Source organism: Mauremys reevesii, linkage group 23 (assembly GCF_016161935.1).
Source record: "Mauremys reevesii isolate NIE-2019 linkage group 23, ASM1616193v1, whole genome shotgun sequence".
NCBI classification, from domain to species: domain Eukaryota; kingdom Metazoa; phylum Chordata; order Testudines; family Geoemydidae; genus Mauremys; species Mauremys reevesii.
The window spans coordinates 21,008,598-21,024,837 of NC_052645.1; the positions used below are offsets into that span (position 1 = coordinate 21,008,598).

Sequence of the window (16,240 nt, forward strand, 5' to 3'; positions counted from 1 at the left end):
GACACACTGGCCTCTGATTGGCTGACATACACAATGGGCCTGTTCTCCAGCCCAATGGGAACCCAGCAGATCACAATGGGTCTGGTGGGGCGGCAGCATCTCTGCTGCACTAGGGCTGGGGAGGGAAGGTGCCATGCCACTGACCCCTGCCCTGCCTGGGCTCCCTGCGGTGCTGCCCGCCGCAGATCGGCAGCAACAGCTCCTAGTGCCTCAGCTGTGGGGCGCGTCGGCTGCCTTCCCCGTAAGGGCCCGCGCCTGCGCCTGCTGCCGTCGGCTCAGGCCCCACTTGCTGAGCTGCCTCCTGCGGCCGGGGGCAGGAGGGGGAGTCACTAGGGAGCACCATGCTCGGGGGGGTGGCTGGCTCCTGACTTGGGGGGTGCTGCTGCTCTGTTCTTCCTGCCCTGCCACTGCAGTGTGCCAGGGCCTGACAGGACCCCCTGCTTGGGCCAGGAACCAGCGTGGGGGGGCAGCGTGGAGCCCATGGGGGTTTGGGGCAGGCTGTGAGAGGGAAAGGAGTGGGGGGGTGGGGGCCCTTCCAGCAGTAGGGAGGCAGCCAGGTTTCCTGCTGGGGGGAGGTGGGAAATGGGCTTCCTGCCTCTTATCCCCGAAGGGTCCATGTTTGCCGTCCGGGCCGCAGTGGGTGTTGAGCTGGCAGGGATCTGCCTGGGATGTGGGGCAGTGTGTAGGGGGAGCGAGTTGGGCCTGGCCATGCCAGACACTGGCACCTCTCCCCTTCTCCCAGCCCCACAGCCTGGCCTCCCTCCAGCAAGACTGGCCCAGGAGGCACCTGCCCTACACTAGCCAAGCAGCGCGTCGTGGACCGAGCCATCTCCTGCCGGGGGCAGGGCTTGCGCGCCAGAGGGTGGGCAGAGCTCGAACTAGGGTGGGAGGCGGAAGTAGCGGGAGTCTCCTAAGCTCCACCTACAAACCAAGCTCTGTCCCCACAAAGCAGCAAAATGAGGTTCCCGCTCACCACACCATCACCCTTCTTTGTCCTCTGCTTTGATCAGCAGTGAAATGGTTATCAGGGCTGAGACCAGAAATGCCCTCATTAGGTTTCAGAGTCAACCTCCCTTCTAGTTGCACCGGGCAGTTCTCCACCTCTGAGTTCTCGTTTCCCACTTGTTTCAGGTTTTCAAGCTTTCCTTCACCCCTCTAAGGGCTGGAGCCCTGACTGTTTAGTGAGAGCTGAGATTGTGGAGCGCAGGCGGCAGCCTCTGGGGGAGAAGGGCTGGTTTGACACGCTGCTGGGAGTCAGCCCCGTTCCTGGGGTTACCAGGGTTTGCAGTGGGGCAGTCAGAGGAGCGGGGGAATCCCAGTGCAGGCAAAGTCTGGGGGGCCCCTTATAAGCTGAGCCGTCAAGCTGGGACCCCAGCTTGCCCCTAGTGCATCAGACCAGGGGGTGGGGTACAGTCTCTGAGCTCTTCCCCCAGCAGGCACAGTGCAGCCCGGCCCCCAGCCTCCCCTCCCTGAGTGACGTGTGTCTCGTGCTGTTCCCACGCCAGCGAAGAAGCCGCCGGTGCAAGGGCAGCGCTGGTGCAAGGTGAACTTCAGCTATACCCCGGAGAAGGCGGATGAGCTGCAGCTGAAGGCTGGGGAGCTGGTGCAGATCCTGCAGGAGGTGAGCAGGGCTGGGGGGCTCCTGCTGGAGCCAGGAGCCTGGGAGCAGAGACCAAGGCCCATGTGCCTGGGAATGGCTTGGGGTGGGGGGGGGCGCTGGGGTGCAGGTGCATTGTTCCTTCCTGGGGGGCAGGAGCAGTGGGAGGTGGCTGGAGGGCTGTTTCCAGCCCCTGGCACCTGTGCCTGGGTCGCGGTGCTGGCTGCAGGCACTGCTGGGCAGGGAGGCCAGAGCCCAGCGGGAGCAGGGACCAGGCTTCACTTTGCTACAGCCCAGCAGGAGAGGGCCAAGGCCAGCCTGTGGGCTGCCAAAGCCTGCCCCGTTCCAGCCTCCCCTCCCCTCTGTGCCATGCGGGTAGCAGCGAGGCCAAGCGGGCAGGGCAAGATCTGCTTCCCAGCTCCACCGGAGAGGTGTGCCCAGCTCCCACCCCTCCGTGCAGCAGGGAGCCAGGGGCAGGCATGTGCCCCGATATCTGCTCTGTCTGCGTTGGGTGGGGAGCTGGGCAGGCGATGGGAGACCTCAGGAGGGGCGGCCTGGCCCCATTCTAGTCCCTCTGGATCTCCTGTTCGAGCTACAAGGGCTGCGTCACCTGGCATTGAAATGAGTAGCCGTGTCTGGGGTGGGGTCTGGCCGTGGCGTAACAGCACACAGCAACGCGGTGGGTCAGGACCAGGGGAGGAGAGACAGTCTGTATCCAATGGATGTTGCAAGGGAGCACTTTTGGGAGGCGGGGGTTTGGCTGGGACACCCGGGCTGTCTCCCAATGCCCGAGGGAAATGCCGTGTGTGTGGGGGGGGGCGGGGGGGAGTGCTGGCCGGGGCTCAGTCCCCCCCGGTGGCAGGGGTGGGTACAGTGGCACCCTCCGAGCCCGGCTGCTGGAGAGGCTCTGGGCGCACTGGGTCAGCGGCTGGTGGGGCTCAGCTCTGCGCCGTTCTCTTCCCCGGCAGATCGAGGATGGCTGGTGGCTGGGCAGGAAGAACGGCCAGGTTGGTGCTTTCCCCTCCAACTTCGTCCAGGAGCTGGACCAGCTGCCCCCAGGTAGGAGGGAGCGGCAATGGGACTGGGTGGCTGGGCCTGGCTCCCTTCTGCTGCCCTGATCCTCCCCCCAGGAGAGACCCCAGGCTGCAGCCTGTGGCATGTGGAGGGGCTGATCTGGGAAGACCCCAAGGCGCAAAGCGTGAGCTCCCCCAGTGCTGCATCCCCACCAGCGAGGGGTGGGGCGGGCAGGGCCCCTGAGAGCTGGCAGGTTGCTGGCGCTCTGGGTCAGAGCAGCATCTGTGCCCCCCCCCCCGAGGGGCTGTCCCATCCCAGGTGCCCTGAGATAACCCGCTGCCCCTGTGGTGTGTGCAGGGCTGGTGGCCCCAGAGCCCCTCCCAAAGAACGGGGCTGGGAAGCGGAGGCCGAAGCTGACTGATGAGACCTTCCTCATAAAGGAGGCAGAGAAGGTGAGTGTGTGTTGGGGGGCAGCCCCTGGCCCTGTGGGCAGAGGGACGGGGGGAGGGACAGTCCTGGGATTCACCTTCCACCCCCCCTCCCCGGAGACAGGCTAGCGGGTGACCTGACCCAGCAGGGGAACCTGTCTGGCTGCTCCTGGTCCCAGGCCATAAAGCCCCACCCAGGGGTGGCCGGTTGGGCTGGTGGCTGCTTGCCCAGGCACTGCTGGCTACCCCAGGCTCACCTGGGCCCAGGTTCCTCCGGCTCTAGGAGGGGGGTCAGTGGGAGTGACAGCCCCCATTCTGGGGTGCTCGGGGCGGGGGGAGCTTAGTGCTCTGAGCACCCACTCCCTGAGCGCCAATGAGCCGTCTCCTCCACAGCCAGAGCCCCCCAAGAAGCTGGAGAAGCCCATCCCCGCAGCCCAGAGCCCCCGGCCAAGCCAGCCCCTGCAGCCGGGTGAGTGAGACCTGCCCCCGCCCCATGGAGCCTGAGGCCTCTGCTGTGGGGCCCTCGCTGGGGAGGGGCCGTCCCTGGGGCTGCGGTGGATGGGAAGGGAGAACCATGCCCCCAACAGTCCTCAAGGAGGGATTCCCAGCCACTGTCCCGGGGCAGGATGGGTCCCCCCGTCCCAGGGAAGCCGCTTGCCCCAGGGCCTCTGACCTAGGCAGTGGTGGGGCCGGGATCTGACCCCTGGGCCTGTGCTCCCCCTGGCTCATGCAGCATCTGCAGGGCAGGAGCATGGACCCTCCCCCGCCCCACTCGAGCAGGGTCTGATTCCTGCCCCGTGTCTGCAAGTGCGATGCCTAGGCTGGGTTCACTGGGCTGGTTCCTGCGGGACGGGGAGGGTCCTTTCCCGGTGAGCAGCACAGCGCACCCCACTGGCGGCCGTGCGGGGCTTTCCTGACTCCCTCCCCTCCCGCCCAGACTGCGAGGCCGAGTACTGCAAGGCCGTGTTCGACTACGAGCCGGAGCTCCAGGACGAGCTGCAGCTGAAGAGAGGAGACGTCGTTTTGGTTCTCCGCAAGGTGGGAGCCTGGGGAGCGGGGGACGGTGGTGGGGCTGCCAGGGCAAGCTGTGAACCCCCCTGGAGGGGGTGCTGATCTGCCCATCTCACTGGTGGGGAAGCCAGCCCCCTTGCAGCTGCCTGCCCCCCCAGCCAGCTCATTAGTGTCATTGTCCCATCACTGTGGCCTCTGGGTATGATACAGGGGACCCAGAGCCGACAGCCCTGGCCCCTTTGCTCCATCAACCCGACGGGGAAACCCAAATGGTGGAGCCTGGTCCTGGAGGGCGTGAGTCTCTGGGTCTCAGCCCCACATCTCCACTGCGCTCTGTTCCCTCGACACCAGAGTCCCCGGCTGGATTCCCAGCTCCGGGAGCCCAGCTGGGATCTGCTCTTGCTGCTGGTCCGTCGGTACCGCTGGCTGCAGCCTCTGGGGAAGGTTCCAGTGCCAGCTGTCGTGCCCTGAAAGGGCCCCCAGCAATGCACCATCCCTGTGGGCCAGAGAAGTGTGGGGCACAGGGCTGCAATCCCCTCCCTTCATGCAGCAAGTTAAAGAAGTCTGGGCTGGATGAATGGACGGTAAGGTGGATAGAAAACTGGCTAGATGGTCGGGCTCAACGGGTAGTGATCAATGGTTCCATGTCTAGTTGGCAGCTGGTATCAAGTGGGGTGCCCCAAGGGTCGGTGCTGGGGCCGGTTTCATTCAATATCTTCATTAACGATCTGGAGGATGGTGTGGACTGCACCCTTAGCAAGTTTGTAGATGACACTAAACTGGGAGGAGTGGTTGATACGCTGGAGGGTAGGGATAGGATACAGAGGGATCTAGACAAATTAGAGGATTGGGCCAAAAGAAATATTATGAGGTTCAACAAGGACAAGTGCAGAGTCCTGCACTTAGGACGGAAGAATCCCACGCACTGCTACGGACTAGGGACTGAATGGCTGGGCAGCAGTTCTGCAGAAAAGGACCTAGGGGTTACAGTGGACGAAAAGCTGAATGAGTCAACAGTGTGCCCTTGTTGCCAAGAAGGCTAATGACATTGTGGGCTGTATAAGTAGGGGCATTTCCAGCAGATCGAGGGACGTGATCATTCCCCTCTATTCAGCATTGGTGAGGCCTCATCTGGAGAACTGTGTCCAGTTTTGGGCCCCACACTACAAGAAGGATGTGGATAAATTGGAGAGAGTCCAGCGGAGGGCAACAAAAATGATTAGGGGGCTGGAGCACATGACTTATGAGGAGAGGCTGAGGGAACTGGGATTGTTTAGCCTGCAGAGGAGAAGAATGAGGGGGGATTTGATAGCTGCTTTCAACTACCTGAAAGGGGGTTCCAAAGAGGATGGATCTAGACTGTTCTCAGTGGTACCAGATGACAGAACAAGGAGTAATGGTATCAAGTTGCAGAGGGGGAGGTTTAGGTTGGATATTAAGAAAAACTTTTTCACTAGGAGGGTGGTGAAGCACTGGAATGGGTTACCTAGGGAGGTGGTGGAATCTCCTTCCTTAGAGGTTTTTAAGGTCAGGCTTGACAAAGCCCTGGCTGGGATGATTTAGTTGGGTTTGGTCCTGCTTTGAGCAGGGGGTTGGACTAGATACCTCCTGAGGTCCCTTCCAACCCTGAGATTCTATGATTCTATGGTGGGAGTTATGGAGGCATTGTGGTGCCCACAGTGCCTTTGATGCCAGGGACCTGCTGGAGCCAGGGCGTTCGGGGCACTCTGAGCCCCTCCTGCTAAAGGGGTCTGGCTCCGGGCGGGCTCTGCTGACAGTGCTGGTGCCCTGAGGGAGCCGGCTGGAGTGGGAGCCACCCCCTTGGGCTTTGGCCTGGTGCTCCGCGATGTCTGAGCCTGTGGCTGGGGTGCTGGGCCGTGGGGGTAGCACCCTGGCCTGAGCTGGGCACTCCCTGCTTGCCTTGCAGGAGACGGAGGATGAGGGCTGGTGGGAAGGGGAATGTGATGGCAAGAGAGGCCTCTTCCCCGATAACTTTGTGATGCTGCTGCAGCCCCTGGTGCCAAAGGTGAGTGCCGGGGTCGGGCACCCCTGCCTCGGGCTGGCTGGCGTGGGGGGGCCCAGCCAGCAGCCCTGTGTGGGGTGGGGGGGTGCAGGCCTCGGGGCAGGGGCTCTGACATGGGGAGCAGCCAGTCACTTGGGCAAATGGCTCCTGGCCCCATTGCAGGGAGGGAGGTAACGGCAGCGCTCCAGGCTCTGTGTTCCCCCAGCAGATGGTGCGGTGACCCCAAGGGAACAACCAGGGGTGGCCCATGCCCGTCCCTTCGCTCAGCTGGTGAGAGATGCGGGCAGGGGCCAGATGTCCCTCTCCTTCCCTGGTCCGGGGCCGGCTGGGCCCGCAGGCTTTGGGGCTGGGCGAGGAAATCCGCATGGCAAGCTCGCAATTGTAGTAATAAATCCCTAGCTCAGCTCTGCCCTCCTAGCCTGGTACCCTGCTCCTGCTCAGCCGCGGGGCTCACCACCGCCGGCCTGGCGGCTTGCCCCGGCCAGCACCCGTCCCTGGAGCTGCTGAAGAGCCCAGGACGCGTCTGGCTGGGGGTGAGCTGGGGTGTGGGGAGAGAGAATCCCTCCCAGCTGCAGGGTCGCCGATGGCCCCTCTTCCTGCCCTGTGCGGTGCTGGCCTCGCCCAGCTCTGAACACCGGGCAGAGAGCGGCCAGGAGCCGCTGCAGGATGTGCCCCCTCCTGCTCATCGTCCTGCTCTGTTGCAGATCAAGGCGGTGGTGCCCGCGCGGAGCCAGGAGTCGAGTAAGTAAGGAGCCCACGGCGGGAGGGTCGGAGCTGGCGGGGGGCCTGGCTGCAAGTCCCTCCCTAGTGAAGCAGACCCAGTGGAGGCCGTGGGCTGGCGCTGCCAAGGGGGAGGCAGCCAGTCACCATAGCTACCTGGGGGTCCTGCCAGCCCCAGAGGCTGGCCTGGACGTGAGCTCATCAACAGAGTAGCTGTGGGTCCAAGTGCAGCTCAGAGCAGTCTGTGCATGGCCCGTGCTGCAGGGTCACCAAGGCTCCCCCTGCTAGGCTGGCTGGCTTCTGGGTAGCGCTGCCGGGCAGCCAGCAGGTGATGGCAGAGGCTCCTGAGCTGCAGAGCCCTGGGTGCTCTGCATCTGTGACTTCCTTTCCCGCGAGGTGCTAGTTTCCTCTGCGTCACGTGCCCAGGGTACAGGGGCTGAGCAGCATCCTGGGGAAGGCTGGCTCGGAGCAGAGCTCTGGGGCGCTGCGGGCAGGTCCCTGCTGACGGCCGGTGAGTGCAGCTGACGGCTGGAGCCTGGGCCCAGGACCCCCCCATCCTGCAAAGACCTTGTGAAGGCCCCATCCGTGGCTGGGGTGGCAGGTACACACGTCCCCTCTGCTTTCTGTGCTGTCCATGGCATGGGCATGGTGCAGAGTGGTATGGAGGGGAGCAGTCGTCCCCCCCATGAGCGACCGCTCACTGTGCCAACCCTGTGCCCTCCTGCTCTAGCACCCGGGAGGATCCCAACGTCCTGGGATGGGGACACAGCAGCTGCACCCCGGGGCTGGGGGGGGGGTCGGGGCTGGATTCAGTGCCTCTGGCAGTCTGCGTCATGGAGGCCCTTGCTGGGCCACGGGCTTGGTAGGCTCCTGAAGTGTTGTCGTTTTTCAGGCCCCCCCCCCCCAGCCCATCTCTCAGCCCCACTCAGTGTCCCCTGGCAGCTGGTTATTGCTGGGGGGTGCAGGGGGCCATTAGGAAGTGGCAGACTGAACCCACTGGGATGGTTCTGGCCCCAGGACGGGCACAGCTTCCATCACCGGGGTTCTCCCCTTGGGTCTGCTTGGAGGGGTTCGCGCCCACCCCTGCCCTTGTGGCGCAAGCTCCTGCTGGTGGCCCAGGCAGGGGGCGGGGGTGCTGTGGGGAGGGGTGTGGGACCCAGGCAGGGGGTGGGGGTGCTGTGGGGTGGGGCAGGGGGTGTGGGTGCTGTGGGGAGGGGGGTGGGACCCAGGCAGGGGGCGGGGGTGCTGTGGGGAGGGGTGTGGGACCCAGGCAGGGGGTGTGGGTGCTGTGGGGAGGTGGGTGGGGGGAGGGGTGCCCCAGCCTCGGGGCTTGGCAAAGGGACAAAATCAGTGGGTGGCTTTGGTTTGTGTGAACCCTCAGGGGTCAGGGCTCGGTTAGCTGAGGCCAGCGCTGCTCCGGTGAGAGCTAGCAGGGCTGCGGTGGGGCGGAGCTGCCCTGGTGTTATGTGGTGTAACCTGTCCCCAGGGCCCAGCTGCCCCAGAGCTCTGGCGGGGGGGCTGGGGCTGGCTTCCCGGCTGGGCCCTCTGCACGGCTGCAACGCTGGGGCGGGAAGGAGGCGGCTGGGGCAGCAGAGGCTGTCGGCCGGAGGGCTGTGTGCCCTGCAGTGGGGGGACCCATCTCTATGCGGGCTGGCACGGGAAGTGAGCTGGTGCAGCCGCCGGCAGAGGAAGTGCAGGCTGCAGCCCCCACCTCTGGCTGGGGAAGTGGGCTGCATGTGGGAGCAGGGTTTGTAGCTGCTGTGGGGAAGTGCTCAGAGCTGTCTGGAGGGTGGGCCGGCTCTGAGCTCATCCCACCATGGGGGTCAGACTCTGGGTATATTTTGGGGGCACCCTGGGCTCTGAGATCCCAGCTGCTGTGAGCACCCCCAGGGACAGTGCCCAGCTCCCCCTCCTGGTGCCCCTTGGCACGGGGGCAGTGAGGCTGGCAGTGCAGGCAGAGTCCAAGCCAGCGCAAAGCCAACCAAAAGCCCCGCTCTGAGCTCTGTCCCCTGGGGCAGCTCAGGCCCCTCTGACTGTTCTCCCCTCCCCCCCCCATGTGCATTGACACACAGGTGCTGGGTGCTGCTGTAGCTCCCCGGATGCGCCAGGCTGGGCTGCGTGGGTGTCGGCCCCATGCCGCTGACTCACTCGCCTCCTGGGAGCTTCCGACAACCCTGAGCGAGCACCTCTGCTCCCCTCGCCGGGCCTGGGCAGGGCCAGGTTCTCCTCGCCCCTGGGCAGCCAGGGGGAGTCTCTGGTGTAAGCAAAACTCCATCGACCTCCCTGGGGTGTCTGCTGAGGTGCACCCAACCCGGGTGAATGGGTGGAGGTGGCCCGGTGTCGTCCCAGCCCAGGCCCAGCTGCAGGTGATGGCTCCTGAGGGGCGGCGAGACGCCTGGGTGGATGGAGCCGGTCCCAGCGTGGGAGGGAGCAGGGCTGGCTGCCCTCACAGGGCTCTGGCGGCCACTCAGGCCAGGTGGCTCCAAGCCCAGCCTCCTCTTCCCCCCACCCACCCCCAAAGAAGGGCCTGGGGCAGACGGGGCTGGGGGCTATTGGGGCTGAGAGAGCAGGGACGGGGCTGGGGGGAGCATGTTCCCCCCAACCCCAGTCAGCCAGCGCGTCACTCTCTCTTGCTCCTCTCTGCCAGTCTTCAGGCCAGAGAAGAGAGTCTCCAGTGCCAGCAAAGCGGAGCTGCGGCCCCCCCACGAGCCCAAAGGTAAACGAGGGCAGGGGGCTGCCCGCTGGGCCGGGCTGGCCATGGGCACTGGGGGAAGTGCCAAGTCTCCATCCTGGTAGCAGGGTGGGTGGCATGTGCCAGGGAGTTCAGTGAGTGCGCCTGAGGGCACGTGCCGTGGGCACCCAGCTGGCTAAAACGGAGCCGGCTGGTAGAGGTGGAGTGTGAGGGGCTAGTCCTGATACCTCAGCCGGGTCCGCCCCCTTCCCCGTGGGCGACAGGCCGTAGCTTTCCCTCCCCTCAGCCCAGGGAGGCCGCTCAGGATCCCTGGTGAGGAGGGGAGCTGAAGGGGAGGGCACGGCTAGGGCAGCAGCTCGTCACCATCCGCTTCCTGCGTTAGGCTGTAGCCCGCCTGCCCCTCCTACTTCGGTCTGTGCCCCCCGGGGCCAGCCCGGCTGGAGGCAGCTGGGGAAGAGGCGAGAGCGCAGCAGGCAGGGCTTCCTGCCGTGTGCAGCTCCCTGGTGCGTGCAGAGGTGTCACCTTAGTGCGCTGCCAATCTGCTAGCCGGGCCCAGAGGCTGAAACACTTGGTAGTCACTGGCCCAGGCCAGGGCGAACGTTCAAACACCAGTATAACACCAGCACGTCCATGGCCCCCTGGGGCAAACTCCCCTGGCCCTCGGCCAAGAATGTGCCTCTGAGGGGGACCTGGCCATGATGGGGCCTGGGCTGTGGGCCCTTGTCTGCTGGCTGGGGACTGTCCTGGGACCCAGGCCGCAGCCCCTGGCCAGTCGTGGGCTGGGAGGGTAAGTCCTGGGGAACAGCCCATCTCCTGCTGCTCACCCCTCCCTCTGCCCCCAGAGCCCAAGGTGCAGAAGAAGATGGACCTGCCCAAGATGAACCTCCCTGCCACCAAGAAAGCAGCTCCAGCCCCTCCTGTCCCTGCCAAGACCAAACTGGCCTCCAGCCTTGCCGGCAGGTGAGGGGCCCCTGCCCCCTTCCCTTGGGCACAGGGCAGGCGCTAGCTGGTGGGGGAGGTCTAGGCATGAGCTGCCCATTGTTGCAGGCTGGTGGGGGTGGGGATGTGTTAACCCCCCCTTGTGGGGTGGGGGCCTCATCTCGCAAACCTCTCAGGGGTTAATCTTGGTATTGGGGGCGGATGCCTCCCTCCCTGCCCACCTGGGCTCAGCCCCTGCCTCTGGCACCGCTAATGCCATCGCCGGCTTCGCAGGTGGCTGTTAAACCTCTGCAAGGGGCGGAGCAACTGAGTTAGGCTCCGCCCTCCAGCCTGGCCCCCCAGGTGGGCAGAGAAGTGACAGGAGTGGGATGGACACAGCACGTGGTCGAAGGGGATGGGAAGAGGCACAAGGGGGCAGGGGCTCTCTGGGCTGCAGCCCCCTAATGTGCAGGAATGTCTCTGCCGTTGGCAGGTCCCCCTGCACCCCGATGAACTGTGCCCCAGCCAGTGCGGAGAGGAGCAAGCCCAAGGAGCCGGGTAAGCCTGTTGGCACGTTCCAACCCCTCCCTTCACTGGGCGGGCGAGTAGCATCACTCCCTCCGGTGTCCACCAGCAGAGCCCTGGGCCGAGCAGGAGCTGCCCATCGGGAGCTGTGACTGGAGCCAGGCCTGCACCGGTGGAGTCTTTGCCCCGGGCAGGACTGAGGGCATTGGGGCAGGGCTGGCACCTCCAGACTTCGTCCTGCCCTGTGTTCTGAGCACCCCCGTGCCACTCTGGCCTGGGCTGCTAATGGGCTAGGAAAGTGAGGAAATTGCTGCTGTTTGCATGTGAGAATCCCACACAATGTAACAGGCCTCCTGGTGCCGGCTCGCCCAGCTAAACCACTCGGTGTGGAACCCAGGAGTCCTGCTGGCCGGTCCCCTGCTGCAGCTGCCCAAATCTCTCCCTCCCTTCAGGAGCAGAAAGGGGGATCTGCCTTGGGAGGGCAGGGAGCAGCTCAGTCCCCTTACAGCCCCGTGCTGTGCCCAGCCCAAGACTCGGGCGTTCCAAAGAGCTCGGTGCCTCGGGCAGGTGTTCAGCTCTGTGGATGCCCCGCTGGCCAGTCTTTGGGCCACCTGGCCGGGGCCGGCTCCAGGCACCAGCCCAGCAAGCAGCTGCTTGGGGCGGCCAATGGTGAGGGGCGGCATGTCTGGGTCTTTGGCGGCGGGTCCCCCACTCCCTCTCGGAGCGAAGGACAAGCCGCCGAATTGCCGCCCAAGACTGAAGCGGCGGCGGTAGAGCTGCAGATCGCGATCGTGGCTTGGTGTGGTGTTGGGGTTTTTTTTTCTTTTCTTTTGCTGCTTGGGGCAGCAAAAACCCTGGAGCTGACCCTGCACCTGGCTGCCTTGTCTGGCTATAGCCCTGTGGGTCGCCCTGGCCCAAGGGTGCACAGGCAGGGCGTGGTCAGTCCGGACGCAGAGCTCTTCAGCCTGACAGCACAGCTTGGAACTGGTGGAGTCCTGGAGCTCAGGGCCTGCCCTGGAGTTTGGCTCCAGCTGCATTTGCTGATGGGGAGAGGGCTGCTGGTGCCTCTTGATTCTGCAGATGCAAATGGCTTCGATGCTGTCCTGATCTCCAATGCCAAACTGAGCCACCCCACCACGACCCGTCCCAAAATGCCAGGCAGGAAGCCGCCCAGCCAGCCGGCCGCTAGCTCTCCGGTGAGTGCCTGGGCAGCGCCCCTCACTGGGGCTGGGTGGGAAAGGATTGGACTCGCTGGGCTGGTTGGGCAACCTCCTTGTGCTGCATTTGCTGCCCACAGCTTCTCTGCTGCAATTGCCTTGTCCAGAGGGTGAGTGGCTCTAATCACTCTGCCACCCCCCGAGCCGCAGAGTCCCTGTGCTGGGAAGGAATGTCCCACCTCCACCCAGGGCTCCTTCTGAGCCGGCAGGGGCTGGCATGTGCTCAGCACTGGGGCAGGGACCCTGGCCTTGGCACCAACTGGTTTTAAAGGTGCTGGATAGTTTGGACCTGAAATAATGGGCCAGTGCCAGGCTTGGCCCATGGGAGCAGGGTCTGGTGAAGCGAGCGGGTGTAGACTGCAGGGTGTAGACCCAATCCCATGCACAGGCAGAGCGGCATAAACCCACCTAGGAGCTCCACACGCCAGCAGAGAGGCACAGTGGGCAGCAGGGGTCGCTGTCTCCTGGTATCAGCCACTGTGCAGGCTACTCACTGCTGTGCCCTGGGGCTGGGCTCCCGGAGGGGCGGGTCCCAGGCTCTGCCCCAGGGGCCCTGTAGGATGGGTCAGCAGCACCAGAGCTCTCTGGAGCTCCTGTAGGAGGAACCGGGGGCGGGGAGGGGTGAGGATGAGAAGCAGAAGAGCAGGGTGCCACCTCGCTGCCAGGGTCACAGCAGGGATGGGAGTGAGTGTGTGGGGTAGCCATGGTGGGGGCCACTTCCCTGGTTCTGCACTCAGGTCAGGGGAGCTGCACCACCTTTCTGACCCCATGCCGGCCCCTCTCCTCCCGTCTGGGGAACTGGCACTTGGGCTAGGTGGTCTGAGAGCTGGGGAGAAGCTGCAGCATGGGCAGTGCCAGGGCCAGCTCTGTGCACCTGGTGAGGCTTTGCACATGTCTGGCTTTGCCCGGCAAGGAGCACCCAAGGGGGAGCCTGGCTGGCAGGACCCATTCTGTCCTTGGCCGGTCAGCCGATGGGGCCAGGTAGCACCAGTGGGGAGGTGGGTGCTGGAGACCTGCTGCGTTCCCTGAGGTGCTCTTCCTAGGGGAATGCCCACCTGGTGCCCGTAGCTCTGGAACTGATAGGTGGGGGTGCTCAGCTGTGGGACTCCCCAGTTGCGAAGAGTGACTGGCTTTCCCTGCTCCTGCAGCATGTGAAGGCACCTCTGGTCCCAGCCAAGAGCAGCATCCAGGCCAAGGAGCTGCAGCCCCCAGAGAGCCTGGGGGACCCCCACAAGGCACCGGAGAAGCTGTCCCTGGAGGAACTGGTGGCTGAGCTCCGGTCCCTGCGGATCCTGATGGACCTGATGAGGGTGCAGCACCAGTGAGTGGGGCTGGGTGTAGGGGAGGTGGGGGCTGTTGGAGCCCTGGCAGGGGCTGAGCCCAGAGGCTGAGACGGCCAGCCAGAGCACCCCGAGTTGCTTGCTGCATGCAGCGTTCCCCATCCCCAGGGGCAGCATGAGACTCTGCTTCCTAGCCGTGCTTGGAGCTGCCTCTCTCCTGGCCTGGTCTGCCAGCTCCTGTGCACGTCTACCCTGGTGGGCAGTGTCCCATCCAGGGCTGGTGAACCCTGGGCAGGGCAGGCCTGGTGCCAGCCCTGGCTGAGAGCCCTGTGGCCAGCGTCTTGGAGCAGCACGGGCCGGTCGTGTCAGTGGACCCTGTAGAGCAGTGAATCGGCCCAGGGCACCGTGGCTGGAGGGGAATGAGGTCTGAGTGCCTGCCCTGTTTGTACACTGTCAGGTGGCCCTTGGGGGCCATCCCCTGGCCTTGGGGAGATGGAGGTTTGGTGCTGAACTTCATGGGAGGCCCTGCATGAGAAGCAGCGGCCTGCAGAGCTGGGTGCTCCTGGGGCCCATGTGCCTGGGGTGACTTCTTGGAGCTGGCTGAGGTTCTGGCCCTGGGCCCCCAGAGAGCCAGCTCCAGCAGCTCTGTGCACTGCCCTTTGCAGGAAGGACATGGAGGAGCTCAAGATGGAAATGAAGGAGGAGCAGGCCAAGCGCATGGTGCTGCAGGTGAGAGCCACTGGGGATGTGGCGCTGCATGGAAAATTCAGGGGTGGAGGTTGCCCCAGCCTCTCCCTCACTGGGATCTCTCAAACCCAAGGCTTGTCATCGGGGTGCTACCCCCCCCCCAACCCCAGCTCGCATGCTGCTGCTGCAGGGAGTTCTGTGATAGCAGCATATCTGTCAGTGAAATCCCCCTGGCCTCCACCCATGGGGCGGGGTGTGGGTCAGAGTGGGAGCTGGCACTTAGAGTTGGATCTAGCAGGATTAACAGCTGAGCCTGTGGATGGGGGTAACTGAGTCTTCATTGTGTGGTGCCCGGATGCCACATGGATGGGCACTGACCCTGTCTCCTCCTGCGCTTTTCCCATCGGTAACCTGGGTGTCTTGCTGCTCTCCACAGAGTGCTCAGGGATGCCCGTTCTGAGCGACAGGCAGGTGCTCTGCCTGGGCAGCGCAGGGCGCGGGGCTGGGGTTTGCCCTGGTTCCCTTCGCTCCCCCTCGTCTCTCCTTTGCAGGTGGAAATCGAGAGCATGAAGCAGATGCCTGCCCTCGAAGGAGCAGGAGCAGCTGTGCCAGGCAGTGAATCGGCAGAACTGCCGGCCACGCTGTGACGTCCACTGTGCAGAGGCCTCGCTCTGCAAACTCTGCTGGGAACCGTTAAACTTGCAAGAGAATCGCTGGCCATTGATTCCCCTTGGTGTGTCTTCACCCTGAGGTCAGATCCCTGCCCCGGGGAGTGGGGAGAAGGCCCAGAGCCCCTCCAGCTCATCTCCTGCTGCGTCTGCTCCCTGGACACTCGGGGGAAGCACAGTGAGGCGCTCTGGGCCGCGCAGCCCCCTGAGCACCGTGGTGGGGTGCAGTCCCGCTGGGCTGACCCTCTGGGGGCTGCCAGCTTTGTGATGGGCAGCACGGGGCACCTGCCTGCTGGGAAAGAGTCAGGGCTGGGGGCTGCCAGGAGAGTTAGCGATGCCCTAGCAGGACCAGAGCGCTAATGCCAGCAGCGCGCAGGCCTGGCCTCGCTGGGGGGGCTGGCTGCTGCCTGGATTTAGCCAGCACTGGGCAGTCATCACCCCCTGGGCCCCGTCACCTGCTCAGCTCTGAATTTCCTGTATATAGGCCAAAAGAGGCCCCTCCGTCCCCCTGCCCCGGGAGAGGCCGCCCCATGTCCCAGCAGCATCTGTCCCACTCTCTGGAGAGTGGTGCTGAGCTCCTGGCTCTCCCCCCCACTTGTCCCAGCCTTGGGCCGTGCTCATCCCTGTGCTGTTCCCAGCCACTCCCTTGGTGTGTTGGGGGGGGGGGGGAAATCTGGCCATCTTTTAGCCCAGCACAACTCTCAAAGCCCACCTGTGACCCTAGCCCTAAAACCTCCTGGGGGCTGCTGATGTTGACCCCCCCTTCCCCCCCCTCAGAAAAATCCCTGTGCTGACTGCCCCCAGCCCTGTCTGCCGTGCGTCAGCCCTGGGGTCACCTGGCCCCGGGCTCTGACTAGACCAGGATATCCGGGTTTGGAACAGCTTTGCCCTAGTGCAGACAACCATCTGCATTGTCCTGGTCAGCTGGCCCCGTGGAGCGACCTGCTTCCTCTCGGCTAACATGTGTTACGTCCTGCCCTGTCCGCACTAGGGCGCTCGGCTACGCTGTCCCTGGGCCAGATGTGGGTGCGGGAATCCTCATCCTAGTTAAGCTGTGATCACTCGTGCAGGCTGGACCCCCACAAGTCAGAGCCAATGTTGGTGGTCTGTCTGCACTAGAATCAAGTTGTGTTAGTGAGCATGTGTTCAAACATGACCAAGCATTGATGTCTGCCAGCCCCCTCCCCGTCAGGAGCCCTGTCCGACCTCTCTAGCGCTTCCACTGCCCTTTCATCCTGAGAACTGGGCGTTTCTCCCTGGCTCTGGGAGCAGCTCCCTGCAGTGCCCACCGGTTCCACTCCCGCTATCATTGTCTGACATGGGGGTGGGGCTGGAACAGCTCTGAATGTCCCTCGCCCCCAGGAGCTGCTGTCCCACTGCCGAGAGCCTGAGGTTTTAAAAACTATTTTATAAATATGTGTAAAATTTTAATAAACTATTTTTATACAAATCTTAGCTGC

The 16,240-nt window shown here is 64.3% G+C and overlaps 1 protein-coding gene across 4 annotated transcripts; it reads left to right on the top strand.

Annotated features, from left to right (window-relative positions):
* The first annotated feature begins 93 nt into the window (after positions 1-93).
* SH3D21 (SH3 domain containing 21) lies at positions 94-16,235 on the top strand. 4 transcript variants are annotated; one of them, XM_039511659.1, is made up of 15 exons: positions 95-241; positions 1,511-1,621; positions 2,566-2,656; positions 2,969-3,063; positions 3,433-3,508; positions 3,977-4,077; positions 5,978-6,076; positions 6,778-6,814; positions 9,441-9,509; positions 10,328-10,445; positions 10,876-10,961; positions 12,009-12,124; positions 13,294-13,466; positions 14,091-14,154; positions 14,664-16,235. In XM_039511659.1, exons 1-15 carry the CDS (start codon positions 134-136, stop codon positions 14,757-14,759), a joined length of 1,440 nt encoding a protein of 479 aa, XP_039367593.1. In that variant the 5' UTR covers positions 95-133; the 3' UTR covers positions 14,760-16,235. The 4 variants fall into 4 exon arrangements, with proteins under 4 accessions (XP_039367595.1, XP_039367593.1, XP_039367596.1 ...); XM_039511660.1 differs by having other exon boundaries at positions 96-241; positions 10,897-10,961; positions 14,664-14,828; XM_039511661.1 differs by lacking the exon at positions 9,441-9,509 and having other exon boundaries at positions 94-241.
* The last annotated feature ends 5 nt before the right edge of the window (positions 16,236-16,240 follow it).

Coding starts and splice junctions, on each gene's coding strand:
- SH3D21 (XM_039511659.1), top strand. CDS start 134: ATGCCACTGACCCCTGCCCTGCCTGGGCTCCCTGCGGTGCTGCCCGCC. Junction 2,657..2,968: donor GCTGGACCAGCTGCCCCCAG/GTAGGAGGGAGC, acceptor TGGTGTGTGCAG/GGCTGGTGGCCCCAGAGCCC. Junction 3,509..3,976: donor AAGCCAGCCCCTGCAGCCGG/GTGAGTGAGACC, acceptor CCTCCCGCCCAG/ACTGCGAGGCCGAGTACTGC.